A 27,851-nucleotide genomic window follows, 5' to 3' on the forward strand; every position below is an offset into this window, starting at 1 on the left:
GGAAAAAAGTGCACTCACTGGGGTCCCTGTGCTCCAGCCTAACTGAAGTGGTACCTTTACCTCTCACTAGTGGGTGCCCTCTACCATCCAAGTGAAACCTGAGATGAAGCCGCCTTCACGATGCAGGCACTGTGTATTACCCAATTAACCTTGACCTAGGATCTCTTGTTGTGATGTTAACAGAACTGTTCCATACCCCATTCTGTGGGGTCACCTTTAACATCTGACAACCTGTCAGAGAAAAACGACTTCTCACAATATCAGCTGCTCCTTATGGTAACAGATGTGCCACGGGCGAGAAACACCAGTGCAGGGAAAGCTGGGTCCTCTCGTGCTGTCTGCCTTCCAGGTGTGAGTCCGTACAGGCTATACAGTTCGAGTGTTAGGAGCTCTGGCCCACAGTTTCTCCAAAAACACTTCCCCGCTGCTGTGGTCCCTTTCTCCACATCCACTCATGACTAACGTCCCAAGGATTCACAGGCAGGGATCCTTCTGCAGCCCCGACACCTGCTCTGCACCCACGAACGCTCTCTCCGAGTGCTCAGGGCCCACCCCCAGCACACCCTGTGCATCCCGCCTGGAGAGCTCTCGCTGCTAGTATCACTGATGTCTCAACCTTGCAGCACTCTGGATTCTGTCCCATCCCGCCACTGACTTGTCCTCTTCACTCTTCGAACACCCACTGCTCAGTCCCCGACCCCATTGCGAATCTCCATGTTTGGGAAGTCAGACCTTTGTGCTTCTCCCCCCATTTTCCTTTACTGTCATCTACTCTCAGAACCTCGAGCACTTCATGGGTAAAGATAATCTCCGAAAAAGTCATTTCTCGCCCTGATCTGTCCACCAGCAGCAAACAGTAGTCCCAGCCTTCCTCTGGACAGCCCTGGCAGGTGACCTGTCAACAGCCACTAAGCACCCAACCCAATCCAGCCTCTTTCTCTCCAAACCGGCTCTCCTGAAGTGTCCTGGTGGTGCTGGTGCCACAGAGCGACCCACAGCCCGTCCCTGAACCTGTAGCCCCGGGGGCCTCCCTCTTGACTTGCCAGGCCCAGCTGGTTTCTCTCCCTGTCTTCCCACCTCAATGACATCTTAGTACTAACGAATGAAGTGAAACAATCATTAGAAGATTAAAAAGAAGGGAGGAAGAAGAACCTTATTCTGGCAGTCACTATCGATGGCAAACATCCCATAGTGAGCCCGGGTAGCCTGTGTTTGCCCTGATGACCACAACTGCGAGGCTGCTGCGACTTGCTCCATGAGGGGCCGGTCAGCGATGGCAGCTGAGCCAGACTGACAACTGGACGAGGTGACAAAACACAGCACAGCAGGTGGGAGGAGCGGAACTCGGACAGAGCTCTTTGTGTTTTTCCTATGCCCTCTGATTGTGTTTTCTCTTCATTTGTGTCCCTGAGTGGCCTCCGTGTGACCGATGCCCCCTGGGAGCGAACTTCCTGTTACAAAGGCTGGCAGGCCCGGGGGACGTGGACGCCGGTGGCAGCCCTGGAGCACGAGGTCCACGGGAAGTTGGCGCCCTGCTCGCTCTCCCCGCCGTCCCCCCCCACCTCCTGGGTGCACTGGGTCCCAGGCTGGAGGAGGGCCTTCAAGGTGAGTGGGACGCCCCTTGGATGGTTCCCTGTCATCTTTACCACAGCCAGGTCTGTAAGCTTCACAGGAAGGTTATTTTTTGATGAAGTCTGGGGACATTTTCATCTTACTGCAGTCCTGTACCACAGTAAAGAGATGAGCTTAAAATTCCATTCCAGTCCTCATTCCCCACGTTCCGTGATGCAGAAATCCTGCTTCTCACCCCCTGGTGCTCTATCCCATCTCACTCTCCCCAGCAGGCTGCCTCTACCGTGCCCGTCAGCAGACCAGTAACACCCAGACCGAGGGGAGCCCGGATCTGCTGTGCAGCGGTGACCCCTCTCACGGAACAGCGTTTCAGATGCGATCTCAGCGCCCCCTGCACACGCGGCAATGCCGAGGAAGGCTTGCCCGCCAGACTCTTTTGTAAACGTTCTGGCAGAATTCTGAGGAGTCCAGCATGGAATGACCAGAAGAACCCAAGTAAAACTACGAAGCACACAGAAACTGAGACAAAACTGAGGAAGCACTGCCAGCATGCTATCTGGAGTAGAGAAAGGGGGACCTTCGCTTCATTTTCTTCCAAGAATGGACGTTACTTTTTAAAAATATTTAAAATTATAATCTCTGAAAAAGGGATCTCATCCTAAAAAATTAAGGCTCTTGAAAATATGAGATTCGAAGGGATTTTAGTGAATTAATATGAGGAGCACCATCTCCCAGACCTCCTGACACAGGGCACCTCGCCAGCCTTCGCCTGCAAATTCTGTGTTGGACGCTTTATTCCTTCCACTCAGCATTCCCTTTGGCAGCAAATACAAGGAATCTCAATGTCTAGAGCACATGGATCAACCTTTGGAAACCGTCCCCAGGAGAGCCTGCTTCCCAAAGGGCAGGCAGGGCAGGTGGCGGCACCCTGTGCACGGCCCCCTTCAGGTCCCCGGTGCTCCCTCCCCAGTGCAAACACACGTGGACAAGGGTCTTTGCTCTACAGCCATTTACCTCGTCACCATTTCTTTCTCCTTGTTTGAGGCATGTCCCCCGGAGCAGAGCGGTCTGCTCGCTGCAGACAAGAAGTACAAACGATGGTTTTTGAAATACTGATCAATTAAAGGCAGAACCACCTGCAAGGAAGGAAAAGAAGACAGGTGTACACAGTGGAATTTAGGGGCAGCCGTGAACACGGAGGCTTTGGAGCAAACAGAGTCCCATCCACATGCAGCAGGCCCCTGGTACCCACGGCCAGCAGACTCGGTGCAGTGGGGGCCTCACCCCTTCTCTCGGGCAGAGCACTGAGATGTGCAAAGGCTGTGACTTACTCAAAAGTCACACGGCCACTTGCCCAGCTCCATTGTGCTCTCACTGGGCTGCCCTCAAAGCCCACCTGCCATATCCTATTTGGGCTCTGCAGACCTTCTGACCTTCAGGGAACTCTGCCCCTCTTCCCTGACCTCTCACTCCACCATTCCCTCTTTTGGAATGCACTTCCTGCACGCCTGTGACAGCTCTGCTCCCTCCTGCTGGCCTCGCTCCAGGGCTGCCCCTCAAATAGGCCTTTGCTCACCCCTCGGTCAGACAGCCTCCACATTCTCTGCTCTGGTAACACCATTTGCAATTTTACATGTTATCTGAGTGCCGAGGGATTGGTTCTCCCGTAAGAGTCCATGCGGCACAAGAGAACAAGAGCCATCTCTGCGTGGGTCTCCTGTTTCAGCCTTCTCCTGGCCGCTGGGACGGCCGCCACGAACCACCAGGGCCATGGGCTTTCTCGGACATATAGCAACTAGTAGGAGAGTACTCATTGAGGAAGTAAACAAAAAAAGGTAAGAATAACTGGTGTTGCCAGTGGTTTGACTCAAGTCTATTCAACTGCATTCTTCCCACCGTGTAGACAGCATATTTATATGTTTCAGGGATGTGTAAGTTTGGGTGATCTTCCTAGAAAGTTGTGACACTGCATGAACTTCAGGACTGGCACATGAGGGGCATTCAATAAATGCATGAATGAATGAGTCACAGACTAATAGAAATTAAGTCACATTAGGCATCTGCAAACAAAGTCACTAGGGTGTTACATACGTCGGCAGTGCAATGCCAGAAGGTATTTTTAAATGTGATTAGAGGCCATGAGTTCAGCACTCCTGACAGCTGGGTACCAAGGGGACTGAATCCTAGCAGAAGTGATGACGAGCAAAGTGCAACTTGGAGTGAACGTGAGCTGCTCCCCACAGACTCTGGGTGTGACACTGAGTGGAAGGAAAGACCAGAGAAGCCTCCCTTGCCATAAAGGGCACAGTTCTAGAAACATATAACATACGCCAAGTACAACTGAATCAAAACAATAAGCCATTTTGCAAAGTGTCTCTAATAACCACCAAACACAAGTACTTTGAAAGGTAACTGGCAGAAATCATGAGATCTTTAGGTTAACTGCGACACACAACCCACAGGAAAGCGCCCAAGGCCCACTGAGTCAGTGACAGGGACACTACTATCTGACGCCTAGCAGACCAGTCACGGTGTACACGTTGAGTAAGTCAACACGCACACATGGAAACGTTGTGACCAAGTCTGCAACCTTCCCGACTGGCTGAAAGAGAGTCGCCCACTCCCTGAACAGGTCACAAGCTCTTGTTCAGCTGCATTCACCAGGAGGAATGGCGCCAGCGGGATGCACTCTGCACCAGAGCCACCGGCTGTCTCAGGGCTTCAGCTCGCCTGTCATACAGCAAGGGGACCGAGGTCCCACAGTAAAGATTCTTCTGCACGGGCTCCTATCATGTGCCAGTTCAACAATTAGCTACTGCTTTTCCTCTCCATGAAAGAGATGCTCATCTAAAAATTTTAAATCGTTAAAAACACACAAATATTAAGAAGTAGATATTTTTCTTCTCTTACACCACAGGTGGCAAACACAAGGCCTGTGGGCTGAATCCGGCTTCCACCTTGTTTTATCCAGCCTGGCACACTGTTTCTACCCACTGGCAGTGCCAAGTTCTTGCTTAACTGTTAAGGAGTAGTTATATTTATACAGTCCTAAAGTTACATTCAGTCCTTTGAAGGCAATGGCAAGGCTGATGTGGCCCCTGTGAAAATGAGTTTGACACGCCTGTGTTACATGACAAAGTCAAGAAGAAGAGAACTCTGAATCAGCCTTCATACAGAGGCAAGTCATTTTTGAGCTGAGGCAGGGAGGACTTGCTGGGGTGCCCACGGGGTTCATGCAGCAGTGGGTGCCACGCAACCTCAGCTCGCAGGAGAAGCCACAGCTACAGACAAACACATTCTGACCACAGGCAGAGAGCTAACGGTGTGTTTTGTAAGCAGACATTGAAGCAAAAGCAAGAAGGACTGTATACTGTACTTTAGCAAAGAACTTGATTTCTTGTTCGTAAGGGAAGTGCTGTCCTTTGCTTCTACTGCCGCCATCTGCAGACAGGAGAGAATTTTCAGGATCATGTTGCATTTCAAACATTACCCGATGTTCACCCCAAACATGAAGTTTAGAACACACGGCTTGATGTGCCAACCCACCGAACTGAGCATAAACAGCCAACCAAAAACACAAAGGCTCACTCGGCTGTGTAATAGATGAAAGAGACTTGAACAAATAGCCAAGTACAAGTCACAGGGCTCCTGAGCAGAGCCCGGCTGCGTGGTGATGAACACACGCTCACTCCCAGGTGCAGCTCCAGGTCTCCCAGGCACGGAGCACAAACTGGAACAGAACTCAGGAAAAATGCCTGTCTCAGCGGGACAGCCTGGCAGCCAGGCTGAGAGCAGCGGGTGCAAGATGAGCGCCTTCCTTAAGCAAAGCAAAACACCGGAGTTTCCCCTGGGACCCAAAAAACAACTGCGAGGCTCAGAGCAGATGGACCTTGGTGAGGCATCTGGCTTAGCAGGTGGCCTTTCCTCCCTCCTCCGTGCTCACAGAGGGGGCTTCACGCTCCCACGAGATGCAATGATAAACCACGAGAACCGTGAGGGTGTGCAGGACATACAGAGGAGCTGAACAATTCAGAATCAAGGTTTCAGTGAAATGTATGAGCCAGCCTCCAGATTTTTAAGAATCAAGATAACCTGCCTGAAAAAGTTCTTTGGCAAATAAGAAATCAAACAATCTGAGATATACATTAAATCTTAGACATACGTTCAGGAACATTTTTAGAGAATTTAGATAATATTTTGAAATATCCTAACAATGCTCTTCCCAAGAATAAATTTTTTAAATAGCTTTTAAGACTTGCTAATTTCATTTTTGTTGTCACTTTTGCACTAAATCTCTCTGAAGCATGCCACTAAAAATGGCTAGATCCATATAAGGGGTTTCTCATACAAAATCTGTAAAGACAAAATTTTGTACATAGTTAAATATGCTAACATTTCAATGAATTAAATAGGAAATATCTCTCCTTTCATTATACACTTGAGCAAAGATGTATATGTGCCAATGTGAAAAGATCTGGAGAGAACATGACCCGCAATAAAACCCAAAAATTAGAAGGCAGCACATGCACACCCCCACTGCTGCCCGCAGCCTGCGTGGTGAGAATGGACGCACGGCAGACGCATGTGCGGGGAGGACAGCACAGGATGGGGGAGGGGGAGGTGCTGTGCTGTGGGAGCAGCTGACCCCAGCCCCACCACTCCTCTGACAGTTCTCTCTTGGACCCAACTTCCCCAGCACAGCCTCCGGAAAGGTCCATGGACTGTCAACAGTGGGGAAAGTCTGTTTTGTCATCTCTGGGAATCTAGCCTCACCTTCTCCCCATGGAGGGAAAGAAGTGTGCTGAGCGGTGAGCCTGCAAACAACAGACAATTCGCCAAAGGCTCACTCCCACCGCCTCCACTCCCTCACTGGACAAAGGGAAGACAGGCCCCCAGGGTGGCCACTGACATCAGATGCTTTTAAATGTGGAAGAGGCATTTTAATATTTAACTTTGTGCAGAGCAGCTTCAAAAATTCACCACAGCCTCATTTTTGTTCTTTGGTTCAATTTCACTAATTCAGACTAATCTGGCTACTAGTCAGAATAACTCATATATCATATTTCCAAAATACATCATTGTTTCAATTACAAAGAGATTACAAACCATAAATTAGGTTGCATAAACAGCTTTTTGATCAATGGTTAATAAGACAGAAAAATACAACTTTTAGACTATAGATAGGTTGAAAGGGAGATTCTGGAATAGAAATGATCAAAAAAAGGCAAAGAGATTAATAAGCATAAATTATCTTTATGCTTATAAATAGTCACAAAACTTTAAAATAGTTATAAAAACAGTCCCAGGGATGGAAAGCCCAGCACAGAGAACAGAGTCAGTAATAGTGTGTGTGGTGCCAGATGGGCACTAGACTCAGTGGGGGTCACTTCGTAAGTTCTGTAAACCTCTCACCTCTGTACTCTACACCTGAAACTAATATAATATTGTACGCTAACTGCATTAAAATTTCAAATATTTAAAAAAAAATTTTTTTAAGAGAATAATGACCAACAGGAAAATCTTTAACCACACTCAGGATGTGGGAGGCCAGAAACAAGAAAGCACCAGAGCTGGCATTTGTATGAACTGTAGTCTGATGCTGGGCCCCTCGGAATACCGGGCCCAGCATCCATGGTGAGGAGGGGCAGGCTGACAACGGTGTGTTTGCTGCCCCGGGATCTAGGACTGTGAGTGCTGAGAAAACATGTTGAAAACAGGAATAATTAGCATTAAGAAACAAACAAGCCTTAGGAGTGAAAAAGAAAACTTAAAAACCACCAGCAGAAGAGTGCCCGCTTTCCAGAGACGGCCTGCTGGGAGGGGCAAGGGACCAACCCTAGGGCTGGAATCCGACTATGCTGATGGCACAGGAAACAGCAGAAATGAGAGGCGGCAGCATCAAGAAAATGTCCTGAAGGAGACATTTTCTGAGATTTAAAATAAGGATTTCTTTGAACTCAGGTGGCACGAGGCCAGATGGGTAGAAATCCTGCACTTTATCCAAGAGGATGATAAACTGCTCTGCACTGCAGGAACTCGGCCCTGAGCAGACATCCCTGCAGAGGCTAAAGGCAAGGCCTTTGTGTTGTCTAGAAATCTTGGGAATCCATTGAGTTTTCAGGTTATTTAAGGGCAGAGCACTTGATTCCATCAGGAAAGATGTAACTATACCTTAAATTCTGATGTCCATCCAGCGTATCTTTCAAAGTAAAAAATCAATGCCAATGAACTTTAAAGGGCAGAGCTATGTTAGGTTTTAAGTTCTCTAGCCATCCCTACAACACGGCTGCCTACTGACTGTGGTTGGTACCAGGCCGGCAGAAAGCACTGTGCCACCAGCTCGCAGGACACAGGGGGCTGTGCTGTCCTATACCCTGACACACAGGTGCCGGTGACGGATAGGCTGCCAGAGGGACCGTGGCACCCACCGAACTCCAGGATGTACTGATGGGCCTCGTCCACGTAGTGGATGAGCTGCTGAAGGAAACTGTAGGCGAACCGCTTCTCGATGGACGGCGTGTCCAAGTCCAGGTCCTTGAAGCCCCTAGAAGAACGAATGAGCTGTGGAAAGGACCGTCTACAAGGGCTGTTAGAAGGTGTGTATGTGTACATGTATTCAACAAAATTTTATATTTATTACATATATAAGAATAGTACAGGAAACAGAGAAGCCAAAGAACTTATATGTACAACTCATAGACATGAACTAAGTGGGGGACGGATGCTGGAGGGTGGTGGTGTGTCGGACGGAGGGGGGATAGAAGGGAGAAAAAAATTGGGAAAATTGTAATAGCATAATCAATGAAATATACTTAAAAATAAAAAAAATTAAAATGGGGAAAAATAAAGTTAGATTATCTCAAATTCCGTACCTAAAGGCAAAAGTGATATTTAACTTAGAAGGCACACGATGAATACTTTGACATAAAATGATGGCTAATAATTCCACTACTACGCAGTAAAACGCTGCCTTTTGAAAATCAGAGCGTCGTTACTGCCTGGATTTTGCCTGGACGGCGGACGGGGATTTAAGGTGGGCAGCACTTCGACCTGCCCTCGGGATCTGTGGCGAACAGCTGAGGGCACTGGTGCTTCCAACACGTGTGTCCCCGCACACTGAAGAGCAGCCCTACTAGGGTGTCCAGCCTGTGGCCCACAGGCTGCCTGCAGCTCAGGACGGCTGTGAATGCAGCCCAACACAAAATCATAAATTTATTTAAAACACTATGAGATTTTCTGTGTGTGTGATTACCTGTCGCAATGTATTGAATGTATGGCCCAAGACAACTAACTCTTCTTCTTCCGGTGTGGTCCAGAGACACCAAAAGGTTGGATACCCCTTTAGATGGCGATCACTTCTGGCCTCACTGAATCTATGGGCTGTTTAATACTCAGTCTCACAGGAAGAATGAGGCACTACAGCAGGTGTGCTCTTACCTGGACACGGCGTACCCGCTAATCTGCAGGAACTTGAGGATGTCCTGAGCTTTCTCTCTGTCCTTGGCTTTCTCCTTGGCTGTCAGCGTGTCATAAGGCACCAGCAGGGGGTGGTTTCCCCCTCCTAAGAGAATGTCCAGACGAGAACACACAACAGCAACGGGAAATAATCTGAAATGCAATGCGGCGGCCTGTATAACAGGACCATGCCACAGAACTTCCGGGTCCGCACGTCACTCAGGCCCCTTCCCTCTCCGGGGCCCTTGACGACCCAAGAAGGACTGTGCATGTGCCCTTGAGGAGGCAGTCACACCCTGCGCACAAGGGCATCTGTGAGAGCCAGAGCCCAGCGCACCCACAGACACAAAGGCCGGGAAGGGCCGGGCGCTCCCATGCTGCTGAGCGTGTGGACTGCGAACGGAAGCCGAGCCCCGCCCTGCTGGGCCTGGTGCAGTTGGCAGGCCCACTCTGGGGGCACGCTTCCTTCCCACCCCACACAGACAAGAGAAAAACGAGTCTTACGTATTTTTAGCAAATATACCTTTGGACTCCAGCTCCATTTTCTTTTTCTTTGCCCATATATTGTGGTAGTTTTCAGCCATCATTTCTGCCATAGCCTTAAATGAACAAATTATTTAGCAATTAAGTTATACTTTAATAAGCACAAAAGCTAGCTCTGTTTCCCAATATGTCATATAAAAAATGCTTTATATTAATACACCGCAGTGTGTCAGTGTGAAGCACAACCTGGGTGTGATCAAACACAACTGTGCGCTATGGCGTCTGGCTGCAGAGAACGCTGATGAACGCTGAATGACTGGGAGGCAGCCCAGCCATGTGATGGGGATGGCCCTTGTCATTTGTGTTTAATGGCACACACTTTACTAATTGGATCATGAAACTTCAAATTAGCTATAGACTTCAACCAAAAAAGCCACATTTAACAGTTAGTTTAACTTCTAAAGCTTTCAAAGATCCTCTAAACCTTACAAAACACTGACAGCAGAGAATATCCATGACTTTCAACATTTTCATGTTGGCATCCACAAACTAATTACTAAAATTCTGTGGCATTCCAAAAAATACATTTTTTGCCTATATGACCAAAAAATAGGAATAATTTTAATTCATTCACAAGAGACCACTATTTCTGTGCTGGCTATTGTCATGTTCATATTGGACAATCTGAGGGAGAAGGGGTCCTGACTTCAGAGTCAGGTCCTGCATGTTCTGAACGCTTGCGTGGTACACCGGTTAACATCTGCTTGTCTGGAGCACCGTCTGTCCCAAGCAAGGTGAGATCCTGCACGGGCCACATGAACCTTCCTACAGACCTTTGGGTTTTGAAAAAGGAAATCCTACGATCCTTTTCACTTTTGATTTTCAAGTTTACTGTGTCATTTTAATACAGTCATTGGGAGCAATTTAACAATATGTAGATTTCATTCTCAGTAATACTTATTTCTCTTGATAGTACTAACAACTCCAACATAATTGTTTGATCATCGTATGGGCCTGTTAACTTATGTTCCATGGCAACAAATTTATCTCCCACTCAAATCAGCCACTTCACAGCCATCCCTCAGTGACACAGGACAGATAAAACCATGGGCAGAGCATAAGGCAAATGGGCTAATTTTTTGAGGTGTCTCCGTACTGTTTTCCACAGTGGCTGCACCAGTCTGCATTCCCACCCACCGTGCACAAAGGTTCCTTTCCCCCACAGCCTCACCAGCACTTGCTGTTGGTGGATTTATTGATGATAGTCACTCTGACAGGTGTGAGGTGGTATCTTACTATGGTTTTAATTCACATTTCTCTGATGATTAGTGGCATTGACCATCTTTTCACATGTCTAGGTCTATAATGTTGTAATAACTATGAATGTTGCCAGGTGGGTACTAGAAATACTGGGAGACCATTTTGTAAAGTATGTAATTGTCCAGCCACTATGTTGTATACCTGAAACTAATGCAAAATAATACTGGATGTAAATTATGATTTTAAAATAAAATGTAAGATAATAATTAAAAGTATGCTGGAACAAGCATAATGCCATCAGTTTCCGTGGACAAACAACTAAAAATTCACATTCTTTAAGGAACATGAAGGCTTTTCCCAAGCAGAGCATCATTAGGGACTGATTTACCTCCTTCCTACCCCAGACATTTAATATGAAAATATTAAAGAGCTTTAATTTAATAGATGTTGTCCTCAAAGAAAATATGTTAGCTGGAAGAAACACCCTAGAAAAAGTCGTATCAGCTTTTCCAGCATGAAAAAGCCGGGGTACATAATCTACAGGTTCCACAGGCCCGATATATGATGGCCACATGCAAACAGTTCCCACAGCAAAATACACACAGGAAGGTGCTGCAGTGTGCTTTTTACAACCGAACTCACAGGACACTTTCAAGAGCCCCCGGCACTTACATGCAGGTCTCTGGACAGTGTGACGTTGCTCATGTCAATGGCCCGGGGGCTGTACCCATGGGCAGCGTCCACGGAAACCTAAACAGTTGATGGGGAAAGTGGAATCTTGTGAAACACCCGTGGAGAGAGACTGGAGAGATACCGCAGAAATGCAAGGCAAACAAACCTCCAACACACGCTTCCTCAGATAAAACTGGCAAGAACCTACACAAACTGATTTCACAAACATACCTAGCAAATTAAATTGTATTGGGGGCTCTGACGATTGTTTATGACTGCATAACAATTCCCAACATCTCAGGGGCTACCTACCCCAAAAGCTAAGAATCAGGACTCAACAACTTGGGCAATGATTCTAAAATTGTAAAACATTTCCTTAATCAAAGAATCATCATATTCTTGAGTTTCTTACAAGTTCTAATTGGCTGCAATGAACTTATTCTTCCTTACATTAACAAAATAATCAAATAAGTCAATTAAGTTGACTTAAAGTGATTAATCAAAGAAGTCAGCATTTACATGTCTTTATGGGCTAAATAAATGTTAAGATAAAATATAACCAATTTATTGCTTTTAAAAGTACAACATATAGTATTTTTTCTTGTGTCCACATCCATATCTACTTTGGGTATCTAACTTATCAACTATTTCTTAATAAACCAGAAACCAACTGACCTAGCTTAAAGTTTCTCCTGTGTTCTAGACTTAAATTTTCAGCTATTCATTACCACCTCTGTCTGGTGTCCATTCTATCTGTGCTAATTTTCTATTATCATAAGAGGTCACGACAAATTTAGTGGATTGGATGTTAGACGTTTGGCACAGGTCTCCATGGACTAAAGCCAAGGTGCCAGTGGGCTGTGTTCCTTTCCAGAGGTTTTATGGAACAAGGTTCTCCCTCCCTGCCTTCCCCACCTTCGAAAGGTCACCCACACATCTTGACTCTGCTGCCTGACCACTCATTGCTCCCTGAGGGCCAACCTTCAGTTCTGGAAAGGAGGAGAAAGCACTGAGACGTGGACACACTCTACAGCCTTCGTCTGGGAACCGGGAAGACCTTGCTCTCAGGTCCCTCCTCACAACCCGGCCTATGCATCCCCCCGGACTTCCACCAAGACATCACTTAAGAGCTTTTAAAAATGAAACAAACATGGCTTTACCCCTGTAAACACGTTAAATCTTCAGAATTTTCAAACTGTTTAAAAACCCCCAATAGTTAAACAAAAGATGGAAATGATCTCACAACAAACACGTAAACAGTGGCTTCCTCCCAGGGCCCCACCTGGCTGGTCTGCGAGATGCGCCGCGTCCGGCTGTAGAGCGCCATGCTGTCCCCCTCCCGCGTGCGCTCGATCCTCCAGCCCCACGCCAGCATCGTCTTTAAGGATTCTTTGATTGGCCAGCGATAAATTTCTTTTTCCTGGAGACAGAAAGGAAGAGAAAATAAGGGGTACAGAATACCAGGAATCCAGATGGAAATAAAAAATACAGGGTCTGGCAGAAGTGAGGCCTGCCTGTGTGTGGCTGGCAGGGGAATAATATGGGTGTGATCATTTATAGTTTTAATTTGAACATTTCACCTAAAATGTCACATGGTGTGCTTGAGTGTGATATTGTGTTACAGAATTACATGCCTATGATCTTGTAATGAAAGACTTTGTAAAATAAATATTTTGTTATTTGTACTGTATCCATATTTAATGCTTTGGTCTGAGATAAACTACCTTTACTTTTTTAAGAAATTGACATGGTTCATTCCAAAATAAAAAAGCAAAGTAAAAACTCTGAAAAGCAGAGTGTGAGCCGAGCCCTAGTTTGTCCGATGCTGGTAACAGAGACCCCTGCTTATTACGGCCGGGAGGTTGGCAACCTTCGGGGGCCCAGCTCCTGGCACTGCAGATGGGAACCGGAAGGAGAAACCTGCTTGGGGAAAAGTGGGGATTCTGTGGCAGGTGAGTGAAGGCTCTTGTACCATCAGAATAAAGAGAGAGAAAACTTCTCTGCACAAGCACCACGCTCGAAAATCCTTTTACTTCATCTCACAAGAGACTGAATTCTCCCAAAGAAGTAAAATATATGAAAACTTACAATATTATTAAAATATTTCACTGTGCCTCATCAAGAAACTCTTAAAAATAATATTTTCTACACTCCTTAAAAGTACAGGAGAGAAATAAAAATTGAAAAAGAATAGGAAAATATTAAGTAGAGAAGAAAATAACCAATTAAATACTGACAGAAAATGGGAATAGAGACAAAAAGACAAAAGATAAAATAAGGAACCTTTGAATAAAGGTTAAAAATAGCATACAAAAAGTAAAAAGATTTTAGTAAGAAATTACTAACAAAGAAAAACATTTTGAAAAAATGTATAACTACATAACCTTAAAAATCCTCACCTTTTCAGATAGTAGTTTATATGGTTTCATTAATGGTTGAACTTTGGATGAGTCTGAATATGTTTCCCCATAAATCCATCCATTGGCCAACTAAAACAAAACAAACATCAAAATTGTTTTATATGTATTAATTTCAGAGAGTATAGGTGTGCACGTTTAAGTGTGTGCTGATAAAATAAATCTGAAATGACTCAAGGTAAGGATTAAGGTTTGAACTTTATCCAGCATTAAGTGAACATAAAAATTTCCTAGCCAACACCAGTCTGAGCAATCAAGCCACCTGAACAGGTCTTTTCACCTAGAGTAGAAGTGCCCAGCCTTCCTTAAATACATGGGCGGGGACTGAGCCAGGCAGAGGCAGACCCAGGTCGCAGGCGCCCCCACACCCCACCCTGCATCCTCTCCCCGACCTGTCCTGGGTGGGGCCCTACCTGTGGCACGTGTGTGAAAGAGACAACCGGAGTGCCATTTTGTTTGGAAGCGTCCTGAATAACACTACTCGTTTTGCCCACTGCTCTATCCAGCACCCCTCGACACGCTTCTTCCCCGTGATTTTGTCTCCACAGTTTCGTGTCTGCCTGCGGAATCTGGGGGACTGGTGGGCACAGCCCAGCACTGCCTTCTGTCAACTCATCTCCATTTCCCCTCTACCAGCTCACTGCCTAGAAGACTGTTTAAAACAGACACTTAGCTTTTACCACCTTACCTAGTAAGTCAATTAAATTACTCAGGAAAGAGCCACGGGTTTATAAATCAGAAAGGGGACTATTAGACGGAGGACTGGGTGGCCGGGTCCAGGGCAGGATCTGGATGCAGCGGGCGCCACTGTGTTGCTGGGTAACATCCCCCGGCAGCTTTGCCACTGGATTTTCTCTTCTCCCCATCACTACACCCTCATTTTAGGCTGTGCACACCCTCAGCTTGGCTGCCCTGACAACCATCTCTTCTCAAGTTTAATGAGGCTCAACTTAAACGTGGCTTCTCAGCACAGTGTTTCCCTCAGAAAACCTCGTAATGTCCCAGATCTCGCCTGCTTGGTCCCCTCATTCAGGCTGGCTTTGACAACACAAAGAAACATGTCACCTTGTCAAGTAATCTATTCTCAGTGACTGCATACTGACTTGGTAATAAGCAGCACAACAGGAGACTTAAAGGTATAAACGATCACTAAATTTCAATGAATAATTTTCAATATTTTATCTAACATAAAATTACACATAAAGCTAAAGTTTCTTTAAAATATTTCTGGACCCAGAGCCACTACTTTTTCCTGAAGCCCCTGATGATTATTACTTTGTATTCCTACAAACGATATGTTATATATGAGATTTAATAGAGTTCTTGAAATTTAAAACTGCTTTTATGACTATTCCTGTTCATACGTGTACCATGTGTGTACCCGAGGCAGCACCATGGAAACACCACACCAGCGGGTCACGATGAGAGGCTCCTCCCTCATCGAAACCGAGCTCTCGCTGCAACAGAGAGAACCGCCCGGTCAGAGCCACCAGGGAGTGGACGCCGGACGAGCTTGGGGCTGCCTCGGCGGCCCTGGCGTTACCTTGTCCATGGACCATCTGTCATGGGAGTGTTCAGCATATTTGTTGATGAAGTATTCCAGTTTCTCGGGAATTGTGATACTGTGAGAGAAACAGAGAGAAAAGGCTGGGTTCCCACAGGATTACAGGAACTCACATTAATAATTTACTCACAGCTTCCGATAGCTTAAATCCCATTCAACGCATAGGTGTTAAAAATGGTTTTAACAAGGCATTGCTTTTCTTTTTTTTTTCTTTTTTAAGATTTTATTTATTTTTAGAGAGGGAAGGGAGGGAGAAAGAGAGAGAGAGAGAGAAACATCAATGTGCGGTTGCTGGGGATCATGGCCTGCAACCCAGGCATGTGCCCTGACTGGGAATCGAACCTGCGACACTTTGGTTCGCAGCCCGAGCTCAATCCACTGAGCTACACCAGCCAGGGCAAGGCATTGCTTTTCCATACGACAGGAATAATATAAGAAAAGTCAAGTAGGTAAGGTGGCATCTGCTTATCATATGCTAGTTCATGCTTTATGTCTTAACATGAGTTATATAAAATTATGCATAGTATAAATAATAATTAAAATGTATTCAAAGATGAGGACAATCAAGATATGATCAAATGCAACAAGTTTCGAGACATGCTTCTCCCCCACATTCATTTTTTGAAGTTACTTTTCTTTTTTGACTGAAGTTTCTTCTGCAACAACACTACATGGGAGAAAAATGGCTGAAATTTGACCTGTTACATTATTTAAGTGTACTAAAATTTTAACTTAACTTCATACCACTAGTGATATATGAATGATTTTAATTATTAATGATCAATGCATCTCACTCTAATTGTTACTAATATAGACTATAGGGAAAAGTAACTCATGCTTCATGATTTTATAATATTTATTCCTGATTCCTTTTATGTTTAAGTAAATATTTAATCTCTTGAACAGGTGCTGAGTGTATGCAATTGATGACCAAGTCTGATGGTAACTGTGAGACTTCCAAATATCAAATATCTATGAATGAAAAATTAATATATAGCATTTCATTCTTTAGTAAATATGACTTACTAATGCAATTAACCTTGAGACTAGAATTCTAACTGAATCTAGTGTAATGAGATGTTTTACTATTCTTCACCAGCAAAGTTATCAGGCAGTAATTGAACCACAGGACATATATGTAAGAAACATTATAGAAAAATCACAGAAACAAAGAACTTACTGAGACTACTCTTTAAACCTAATCTGTTAAGAAGTGCCCAAAGGGGAAGTCTAGGTAAATTGATACACATGCCCAACACTTACTAATTAGATTTAATTAATCAAACTATGATATTGTTCTGATGTTATTTTAAAATCCTGGATTATACTGTATGTTAGCAAGCCACAAACTTACCAATGTAGGAATATGAACATGTGTTTTGATTTGCTCATTTTGGAAGAAATACTAGGATTAGTCACATAAGCCCAGCACTGGGGTAGAGTCCTTCCTCACAGGACTGTCCTCAAATACCAAACATGCAAATTTAAGGCATTGCCAAGCTCATAAAAATACCACTAAGTTTGAAGTGATCTGGGTGTGGGGGCTAAACCAGCTGGTGGGCTGCCCTGACGCCTGACCTTCAAACTCCATAGTCAGCTCTGATGTTGTGGAGAGGGACTACGGAGGGACGGCCCTGTGTCACTCATCTTGCTGAGTGACCACAGCGTCGCTGAGATGAATGGGACCTGAAGAGGCAGCTTCCTTGCCAACAAGAAAGCATAGTCCTGCATAAAGACAGTAACAGCAGCAACAAAAGTGCTGAACTCCAAATATCTGAGGTACCCAAACATCCTATTTGTTGGACAATGTTGGCAACTGAGCACTTGGGAGACACTGCATCACGTTAAGTGACGTTTTATCGACAGTGAAGGTGTCACAATGCATTCTAACTGCACACTGACTTTCCCAGGGACATTCTCATCTGATATTCCTGCTGACCTCAGGCTGGGCTTTGCACGCTGAGCGTCAGGAGCAACTCTAGGCCTTGTTGCGGAGACGGGACGTAACGCAACAACTCACAGGGACTATGCTGTGCTCTGCCCGGAGCACACAGGTCAGAGACACAACACAGAAGTGGGCTGAAATTTTAATGGACACTTTGGGCAAATTTTCAGCTAACAATAAAACCAATGTGATGCACTTGATCCTCCTTACTCCAGATTTCCCATGTGGTGCTACAGAGAACCCCAATTCTACTAAGAGTGCCTGAGAAGGTCTACCTCATCTACTTCTGACAGTCGGGCAATCACCACGGTCACTGCTGTTTCATCAGGGAAGGGACCCCAGTAAAAGCGCACCAGTTCAAAAGGGGCATGGAGGAAAGGAAGCTCACTTTAGCACTCAGTCAATTTCACACTTCACACATCTTTTACAGTAAAAAGCTGCTGCGACGGAAAGAGTACATACTTTGAGGTTTCGACAGGCTGTGGGTTAAAGTTGCCTTCGGCGTCCATGGAGGACTGCTTCTCCATCATGCTGACGTAATTGGACTCCATGTAGTCTGGAGGCAAAGCTCCGGCCACGGCACTCAGGCAAGGCAGGGCCAGTTTGAAAAGCTCCTGTTCGTATTTCTAGGGAGAAACGGAGGACCAACAAACAAAAATGTTGTAGGAAAAAATCTGAATCCCTTCCGCACGCCCCCTACCCAGGTAACTGAACTCGCTAGCAGATTTGGCCTCTTGAAAATGGAACATTCAGCCTGAAATCCCATAAGCATAAGAGAAGCTGATGGCTACACGCTGCAGGTGCAGCCTAAGAAGAAACAAATATTTGCTTTTCTAAACATTTATTCTTCAATATTTGAGGTGATGTAGCCTCAAATATCCCAAGTGTGTAATGTCTGTACAACACAAACATAATTTACGAGGACTGTATTTCTTAGCAATGGGCTATTTACCACCACATTGCATCGTGAAGGCCTCGTAGAAAACACCTGCAGAAGACCCTCCCCGGGGTGAGAGGCTCTGACTGACCTGCGCTGCATTATGAAGCATAAAAAACTCCGCACTAGGAAAGAAGTGCTGCAGCAAATATGCACTCTCAGAATTTCTGGGAAGAGGCATTTGGATATTAATCACATCATAAATTTTGTAGAGATTTTTTAAAATCAAACATAGTAATCATATAAAAGTTATCTCACTTTAATCATTCAATTTTAAATTACTGGTGCAAATTCTTCTAAAAATACCTTCTACATATCATGTTAAAAGGACTCTGTTTACCAAAGACAATTCAGCAAAAAAAAGCATCGCGAAGTCACTGCTAAGGGAAGTCCCAGAGGAACTGTCCCCTATCAGGAAGTGAGCTCCGGTCACAGGGCTCCGGCCACCCAACAACGTCTGTCGGGAAGTCCACAGGCCTGTGACTGACGAGCTCAGCACAGCCGCAGGCAGCGCAGCACCTCACTCGTCCTGTCTGACCTGCCACCGTGCATTTGCTGGAAGTGCCCAGGCTCTCCCATGCAAACACGGGCACTAGAGGGGCCAACCACAAGGAAAGTGGCTCTGGGTTGGGGGGCTTCCTTCTTCACAGCAGCAAAGCAGGCAAGTCAGTGAACCCCTGGAATAGTACCCTCAGGGGATTTTATATAGTATACTTCATATTTGATATGATTTCTTCAGGTTTTATGAAATTGGGGAGGTGACTAAGGGGAGTTTGAGAACAAATAAGTCCAAATAGGTCAGAAATTATATCAACTCATGTGCATAGTTTCCTAAAATGCTTAGCCACCTTAAATTCAGAAAGTGATTCTAATCACAAGAAACATGTTACCATAGCAATGATTAAAAGTCAACATGAACTGCATTCTCAACATTTGCTATAAATTCAGAAAAGAGAAAAAAATTAAAAAAATAAAATTATGGGAGTCTTCATAAGTCTTATCAAGAACCTATAGTTGTAATTATTTTATCATACAAATAAACCCACAAAATATTAAATTACCTTTTGAGACAGGGCATCAAAAATTCCCCAGAACAATTTTCTTGATAAATGAAGTTCTTCTTCTGAGGCAGCTCCAAAGTTCCCCCACCCTCCAGGCAGACAGTAATATTTCCAGCACCTTTCGTAATGATTTGTCAGCAGCTATGTGGGAAAACAATTGTAAAAGCAATGAGCTAAAGATGCCTTTGATACTTTTCCATTTCTTCCCACATGGCGTTCTGCTACCACGTAATAAGATCAACTGAACGAAACTGCTCGATCCACATGGATTCTTTGGGAGAAAGTTCTTACCATGTATTTCACATCTCTTTGAAACTTAACACTGACCACAGTCTGAAGATCGAACACCCCATTTTACCAATAATTTACCTTGCACATTCTTCATGAGTCTGTTTGGTTTTCAGTGGTTCTCACTCACTGACAGTCTATGAGCTGTTTTCCCTGAACTCTGTTCGCGTGACAAGGGGTTGATGCCAGGGTGACCCAGAGCACAAGTGTGCCCGGCACACAGGACCTAACATGTGCCTTCTAAAGGAGCTCCACCCCTGGACACTTGAGCGTCCTCCCTGCCAACCCTAATTGCCACAATTTATGATACGCTATCTCTCAGTAACCCCCAAAACTGCCCACTTCAATAGTTTCTTTATCTAAGTATATTACTTTGGTGGTTACAGATGCAATTTGTAACCTCAGTGAGTGTCTATGTTTTCCCATATTTTATTTGTTTGGAACTGAACTGGAAAGTCAAAGATAAGTACAGAATCTTTCAATTATTTGGTAGCTGTTTGGATAACTTATTCTTGATCTATAAAATAATATTCACAACTAGGTGCCAAGTTAATAAAATGATGTTTATGAATCAACTACATGTTTTTGGATTCTCCTCTAACTAAGGAAGGAAATTAATTGATAAGAAAGGATTACTGTTATAAAAGATAACTACCATCACTTACAATAGAAATATTTCTTTTAGTTTGATTTCTCTCTCAGTTACAAAACACAAATTTAGGACTCTCAAATGATAAAACACTGAGATCTGATTTGCTTAGACTGATTTGGAAATAGGTATAACATAAAAGACTTTTATCACATAAAGTGATACTGTATCTTTTTTTAAGATTTTATTTTTTTAGAGAGAGAGGAAGGGAGGGAGAAAGAAAGAGAGAGAAACATCAATGCGTAGTTGTCTGTCACATGGCCCCCACAGGGGACCTGGCCTGCAACCCAGGCATGTGCCCTGACTGGGAATCCAACTGGTGGCCCTTCGGTTCGCAGCCCACGCTCAATCCACTGAGCTACACCAGGCCAGGGTGATACTGTATCTTTTTTTTTTTTAGGGATATTCCAGCTCATTTATATCAAGAAAATTTTGCAGGACAAGGGCTGTCCTGGATGAAAAAAAAAGATTAAAATGGGATTTCGGCAAGGATGTAATTAACTTTACATAATTTATACATCTATCTAAATTTATTAAACCAAAATCAATTTTCACAGTGGTTATTTTTGCTAAATATTGAGGCATGCTTAGCATAACAGCAGCTCTAAAAATGGGCACATCTGTGTCTCAAAACTCTTTCACAGCATGTTGCTGGTGTCCATGAGGAAGAGGTGCTTACTAGACAGCAGTACCATGCTGTGCGGCCACCTGTAAAATGCCCAGACACGGCCATGACCTCCATGCACAGACCACGCTGTCAGTCTGCATCTGGCATCTGAATCCTGAGCCTGGATGGGCTGTCAGAGGACAGGACAAAGCCCCAGGTTAGTAGGACAGCGTGGGATGTGGCCTTTCACCAGCATAGTGACAGAGCAGAGCAGAGAGGATGTCCTTGACTTTTCCCCCGTGGCAACTGGAACTGCAGGTACACAAAGCATCTCTGAGCCTTGCTGGATGGCATCTGGAGACTGTCGTTGGACTGTCAACTCAGAAAACACCGTCATCAAAGCCTGCTCTTCATCCTCGAAGTTGGTAGTCAGTGGGGCGGGGCTTGTCACCATGTTTCCCAGCCTGAGGTTTCTTGGCTCCTTTTTTTCTTGTGGCCCATTTGTTCCCACTGATTTCCACTGTGACCAGCTACAGAAAATCAATCTTGGGATTTGTATGGTCTGTTACTGCTTGTTTACTTCAGGTTGATATACACATATCTATACTCACATGCCCATTTCAACAACTGGAAGAAATTTTCCAACATCTAACATCGAACATGGTGTATCTAAGAGATGTACAGGTTGTAATGGGAAACAAAGTCAGAGGACCCAGTAATCAAATAACTATGAACATGTCCTGCCCTTACCTTAAGGGGCATCTTTGCATGTTCATTTAACAACGGGACGTCAAACACTAATCTTCTGAGTAAGTGCTGCATCATGGAAGGTCTCAGTTGGCTGGTGGAACAAAGCTGATTTTAATAATGGAGTTAATGTATCTAAACTAAGTAGACAATTCATTAGACTAAATTAAATACGCCAAGAACTGCACGTACCCCTCTCTTCAGAGAATGTTAATTTCAGGGGTCCCCAACCCAAAGATTAAACAATGGCTGCACGATTCTATCAGTGATCCCACTACCCCTCATCTCCACCCCCAGATCTGAAGGCCCGTCCTTATTTGCTACAGGAGATGCGTCTCTTCTGCTCCCTCCCCTCTTAACGCACAGCCCGGAGCCCATGGTCTCCAGCAACTTGGCAAACACGCCTCCCCTCACTCCCAGGGGTGGGGGGTCTCCAGTGCCCAGACAGGACGCACAGCATGAAGGGGAAGATGACCAACACACGGTGCACACCCCGCGTCCAACAACCCTGAAGGCTTCACCCCATTCGGTGTGTAGAAAAAATCTGTGAGGTTATGTATTTTCATTCCATTTTACAGAATTTTAGGGTCAGAGATGTGAGAGAACTTATCTCCCAATCTCTCAGCTCCCTCAGTCCCATCTGGCTTCCACGCCCCACACCCCGCTGTGGGGGAATACCTTCCCTTCACTGTGCAGTGCTGGGCGGCAAGCCTTCTCTCCCACAGCTCCTGCCCAATCAGAAAGGAGCCCCAGCTTTGCTGGGGGCCCCCGAAAGTGTCCCTTTCACTATCAGAACTTCAGAGGAAGGAGATGTTTCTGGTTTCCACTGGAAGGCATTTATGTGAAGACTTCTACCTACAGCAAGTGGTTCACCAAGCTGGCAGAAATAGCCGCCCTTCATCACTGCCATGTGGAAGGAACACCTTCACATTATACTGTATCATTATTCATATTTAACAGGACCTCTTACTCGTCTATCTTGGAAGAGGAGTTAAAACCTTCGTACAGCTGAAAGGGGAGAACCTATTCAATATCTGACATGGAAGTGGCCAGGGACCCCTCACAGCACCTCGCCCACCAACTCCAGAATAGCTCAGTGGATCCAGCACCACAGCCAAGGCCTGGAGGAGCACTCCTGAACTTGACTCATGCCTCACTACACAGGACTTCCTAAAGGAAATTAATTCTTGCACAGAAATTGTTCCCAAAATTCCTAACAATTTGTCAAGGGCTGCAGAGCAAATAAATTCCCTCTCTTAAACAGGAGGGGGTTGGGGGATGGTAGGTGCCCACTCACCCACAAATGGACAGCAAGCAAACTTCTATGGAGTCCCGCTGGGCCCTGGTCAGCGAGCAGCCCTTCGACAGCCTATACACGGTGTGCAGCAGTGAGTCGATGAGGGAAGCATGGTGCTCGGTGCCGGCGAACAGCGGCGCGCACCTCCGCAGCAGGGGCAGCACAGCTGTGCAGAGGTACCGGTTGAGGGCCAAGGCCATGTCCGTGGCACTCAAGGCCGCCTGGAAAGCAATCGGAGAATACTGATATAAAGTCATCTGCCTTAGGGGAGAAACATGCTGATGTGTGATTTCATTATCTGGAAAGTGACAGAATATGAAATATGCTTCAGTTGTAGTTTTAAGTGTGGTTCACATAGTCTTTATCACAGAAAGCAGTCAACTTTCAACTGCTCATCAATAACAAAAATAAAGTGATATGTCATCAAAGGGCCCAAGAGCCAAGCGGTACATATTCTGTAATAGATCATCAAGAGTAGGAGGAATGAAAGATAAAGACACCGATGACATCAGAGGGGGTGAGCACTCCACCAGGGGAAGAAAGACTCCTGACACAGCTCATGCTCCCTCGTTCTTTCTGAGCTCCGCCCATTAGTGCAGTTGATGCTCCTGCTCACATCTGCCAGAACCAATGCTCAAGGGCTGACTGTCTCACCAGGTTACTATCTGTGCTGTGTGCCCAGAATTTCAGGGGAACACACCCAAAGAAAAGAATTTAACATTCATTTTTTGTGATTCCCATCTCATGACTCATAAAAGAGCAACTGAAAACCTATTTCCCTGGAAATCAAAGAGACTCATTCAGCTGAGATAAAAAAACAAGGCGGCACTAGGACCAGCGGACAACACGCAGAGCTGCAGCCTCGTCCCCAGCCTTTGAAACAGCAGAGCACGCCCACTGATGATGGCCGATTCTCGGTTTGGGTCACTGGACACCTGGGACAGATTTTAGCCCATCTGTATGTTGACAAATGAAAACACCAGGGTGATACTGCAATTGCACCACTCAACTGCGTCCACTAAACCGTCTTATTACTCTAATTGCATTATTGGGAAGAATAACTGTTTAAGTCAACAAAGAGGCTGTTAGGAGCCGCTGGGACCTCAAATCGGGGCTATATGAATTTCTTCTTGTCTTCCATTGCACCTGGTCAGAGTTTTTATCTCATTCTTGAGCTGCTGTCTCCTCCACCAGTCAACAAATTCCTTGAGAAAATAGTCTTATTTTATTTTCTGTTTGCCCACTGCTTGCCTAAAAATGTAATAGGTACTCAATAAACATTAGGTGACAATAAATAAATGAATATATACATCTATGAAAAAAATATCAAAAACCAGAGACAGAAGAGTCAAAAGTTGAGGAAGCCAGAAGCTCACATCATTACCGTATCTAAAGAAGCAGCAGCCCGGAGATCTGGCAGAAAGCCGACCTCTAGAAGGTGGAGGAGAAAATCTTGAACCTCAATTCCATAGACCCTGTCAAGGAACAAAACCATGGCTGCCTTGTGATCTGGGCAAAACCCCGCAGACATGTCAGGCTCCACCACATTCCCATCTACAAGAGAGAAGGCGACACGCTGCAGTCAGTGGCCCTGCCCTTCAGGAGACAGCTACAAACGGCTGCTTTTCAGCCTCCCCACGTTTTCAGGACAGCTATCTGTTCAGTGGTTTTCAGTTATTCTAGGGAACCAGCAAATGCTAGGAACTGGCTGAGGACATATGATGGTGCAGCTTAAAGCCAAGGTCATTTCAATGCTGTGTGCACGTCCATTTGTCAGCTAAGTGCACGTGTGATAAGGACACGTGCTAAAGACTGAGAAGGAAACAAAGGGTATTTACACCCATTTGCACCCGCATAGTGAAGCGAGGAGTCAAATCCATGGAAAGTTAAAATGTAAACTAAGGTGCTCACTCTTTTCAAGAACAGGAGCATCTTTTACACACTAATAAAACTCATTATCCACTATGTGATAATCATGGTACGTTTACATATTTATAAGATAATTACAAAATGCTGAAACAACTCTTTGAAACCAGTTTGACTTTCAAATGAACTATGTTTAATGGCCATAATTAGAGTGAAATTAACAACATTTAAAACATGTTTGAACATGGCTGGTGTGGCCCAGTGGACTGAGTGCCAGCCTTCGAACCAGTTCAATTCCCAGTCAGGGCACATGCCTACGCTGCAGGCCAGGTCCCCAACAGGGGGTGTGCAAAAGGCAACCACACATCAATCTCTCTCTCTCTCTTTTTCCCCTCCCTTCCCCTCTTTCTAAAAATAAATAAATAAAGTCTTTAAAAAAAGAACATGTTTGAGCATCATACTATTTTCTCTGACAACAACCAGTGTTGATGCCAATATAAGTTACTGAACCCCTTATTGTAAGTTCACACATTCATGGGTTGGGGACCATTAATATGAGGAATTAGGAGATGACTGTGTCAATTTACACATTGAGGCAATGGTGTGTCTCCCATTTGGCCATGTGCTAACTATGGCGCTGCTGCTCACAGCACTGTGCAGGCCCTGTGGAGATGACCACAGGATCTTTAGGAAGGTGCAATCTTGGACAAAGAAGGGCCGGGGAAAGATAATACACGACCACAATCACTCTAAAACAATAAGCTTTTGGTTTTCATTCACAGTCAGTGAATGAGTTTTATAGTTACATCATGAAAATAAACAAATAACAATGTTTTAAAGAAAATTAGATTAAAAAAATAAAGCCTAAGATTGTACACCTACTAATTGGCAAATTTAAATCTAAACCAAGTAAAACTGGATTTAAAACCCAACCAAAACTGATTCAACCTAGTGTTAAATTAGTGCACTAAAGCTTTCTATTTATTGATTCAAGAGAGAGAGAACAGCATTTTGTTGTTCCACTTTTTCATACATTCATTGGTTGACTCTTGTGTGTGCCCTGACTCAGGATCCAACCTGCAGCTTTGGTGCATCAGGACGCTGCTCTAACCAACTGAGCTACCCAGACAGCGCCTATAATTTTCAATTAAAAGCCTATATGAAATTCCAGTTAAAGGTTCCTAAAAATCTATACAAAATTTAAATTGATCAGATTTTATTACCAAAAAATTAAATTGATACAAAAATTAGAATCGATAAAAAATTAAAAATCAAAATCAATACAAAATTTTAATTTTTCAGAATCCATTATTTTAACATACAGTTGAGCCTAAGAAAACGGTGAGCCACTCACTGACACTGAGCTGAGCCTGTGTTCTAAATGCTCGCTCTTTCAAGGACCGCGACAACGGCGGCCACCTGGGACCCAGAACTCACTGGTGTGCCACAGATGCTGCAATCTGTTCACCATGTGCCCGAACCACGGCAGACAGCAAGGCCCACGGGTGACCTCCTCTCAGACATCTGGGCTGTGAACTGGAGCGAGGAGGGCCAGGGCATGGGCTTTATCCCTGGGCCCTGCAAGCTCCATCTGCCCGAAATAACCACCTCGGGCTTTGTCCAGCCTGCCTGCACCCAAAGCTGTGGGAGCAAAGTCTCCTTTCTCCTTCTGAGATCTCATGCTGGCCTCCAAGGTTTGTTTTGTTTTTGTTTTGTTTTTTAATAATAATGTTTTACTTTTTTTTAAGATTTTATTTATTCATTTTTTAGAGAGGGAAGGGAGGGAGAAAGAGAGAAACATCAATGTGTGGTTGCTGGGGGTCATGGCCTGCAACCCAGGCATGTGCCCTGACTGGGAATCGAACCTGCGACACTTTGGTTCGCAGCCCGCGCTCAATCCACTGAGCTACTCCAGCCAGGGCCCTCCAAGGTTTTTGAGTCTCTGCCTCTTCCACTGTTATTCTGGGCCACACTGCTGCTCTAGAGCAAGTGTGACAAACGTGTAAGAAGGGCCCTTAGCTGATGTCAAGTGGGGGCGCTGACCTGTGAACAGGAGGCCGACTTTACTAAACGTGTTTTTGAGTTACAGTTGGAAAACTAATCCCAAGCTGTTTCTACCCCAAAAAATGGCATGTTGAGTCAAATAGAAAAGAAGTATTTTAAAAATTTTCTCCTCAGTCTTGAAAAGAGCACTTCTTTTGACATACTGCTAATTTCCAAATCTCTAAGCCCAAAGCTATGACCATCGTTTTGGGGGGAAAACAATTAAGAAAGTGACCATGAAAACTATCGGACAGAGTGTATAAGGAATAATGGTCAAGAAAGACAGAGAACGCCGGACCGGCAGAATAGCAGTAGGGAAGTCACGTAAGACAGCTGAGGGGCTTCTCTCCTGACTGGAAACACAGCTATTTAAAAGCAGTGAGAATAGAAAACATTTTATAAAATAATGCACTTTATAGCTCTATTCTCATTTTGAAGAAACTTAAGTAGTGTCCCCAGGCTGCAGGGAGGGAGATGCTGAGCACTGGCAAGGCCTGCAGTGATGCCCCACTGACCTACAGAGAGTGGGCCTCACCCTTGGCTATCGTGGGCATCGGGAAAGCAATGCTGATCACTCCCACCAAGTCTCCCAGCGGGATGAGGGATCTCAGGATGGATCTGATCCTGATGGCTTCCCCCTTGCCGGCATGAATCAACTGCAGGAAGAAAAACAAAGGAACATTAGAAAAGACTTCATGAAATCAATGTCAGAATTCTGTAGCCAAGTGGAAACATGGGTATCTGAGTCTAAAATCATTTTTTGTTAAGAATAGGTATAAAGTTAGATCTCCTGCAAAAAACTGTCTCAGGTTCAGGCAGAGATGTTTACTTGCCCGCACACTTCTCACTGATATCAACACACACTGAGTTATTGCTGTGATCCAAAACAGCTGGTCTACCCATCAGAACAACAGTTTCTGTCTTTTTCGAGGTACTGAAAAATACTGAGACTCTCCTAAGTCTATAATGCTTACCTCACCAAAATTAC

General features: G+C 44.9%; 1 protein-coding gene across 6 annotated transcripts in view; it reads right to left on the minus strand.

The window, feature by feature from the left end:
- Positions 1 to 27,851, minus strand: part of RYR2 (ryanodine receptor 2) — a 540,637-nt gene that overhangs the window by 128,955 nt on the left and 383,831 nt on the right. For all 6 annotated transcript variants that reach the window (XM_045860807.1, XM_045860777.1, XM_045860769.1 and 3 more), the window contains 15 exons: positions 27,399 to 27,519; positions 24,339 to 24,508; positions 22,955 to 23,175; positions 21,661 to 21,751; positions 19,367 to 19,507; positions 17,831 to 17,994; positions 15,403 to 15,481; positions 13,842 to 13,931; positions 12,725 to 12,862; positions 11,443 to 11,520; positions 9,551 to 9,626; positions 9,010 to 9,133; positions 8,001 to 8,116; positions 4,949 to 5,013; positions 2,587 to 2,708 (listed from right to left, as the gene is read on the minus strand). In XM_045860807.1, coding sequence (XP_045716763.1) covers positions 2,587 to 2,708; positions 4,949 to 5,013; positions 8,001 to 8,116; positions 9,010 to 9,133; positions 9,551 to 9,626; positions 11,443 to 11,520; positions 12,725 to 12,862; positions 13,842 to 13,931; positions 15,403 to 15,481; positions 17,831 to 17,994; positions 19,367 to 19,507; positions 21,661 to 21,751; positions 22,955 to 23,175; positions 24,339 to 24,508; positions 27,399 to 27,519 — 1,796 coding nt within the window. The remainder of the gene's footprint in view (positions 1 to 2,586; positions 2,709 to 4,948; positions 5,014 to 8,000; positions 8,117 to 9,009; positions 9,134 to 9,550; positions 9,627 to 11,442; positions 11,521 to 12,724; positions 12,863 to 13,841; positions 13,932 to 15,402; positions 15,482 to 17,830; positions 17,995 to 19,366; positions 19,508 to 21,660; positions 21,752 to 22,954; positions 23,176 to 24,338; positions 24,509 to 27,398; positions 27,520 to 27,851) is intronic.

This window comes from Phyllostomus hastatus, unplaced genomic scaffold, assembly GCF_019186645.2.
Source record: "Phyllostomus hastatus isolate PE091 unplaced genomic scaffold, TTU_PhHast_1.1 phas_contig_148, whole genome shotgun sequence".
NCBI classification, from domain to species: domain Eukaryota; kingdom Metazoa; phylum Chordata; class Mammalia; order Chiroptera; family Phyllostomidae; genus Phyllostomus; species Phyllostomus hastatus.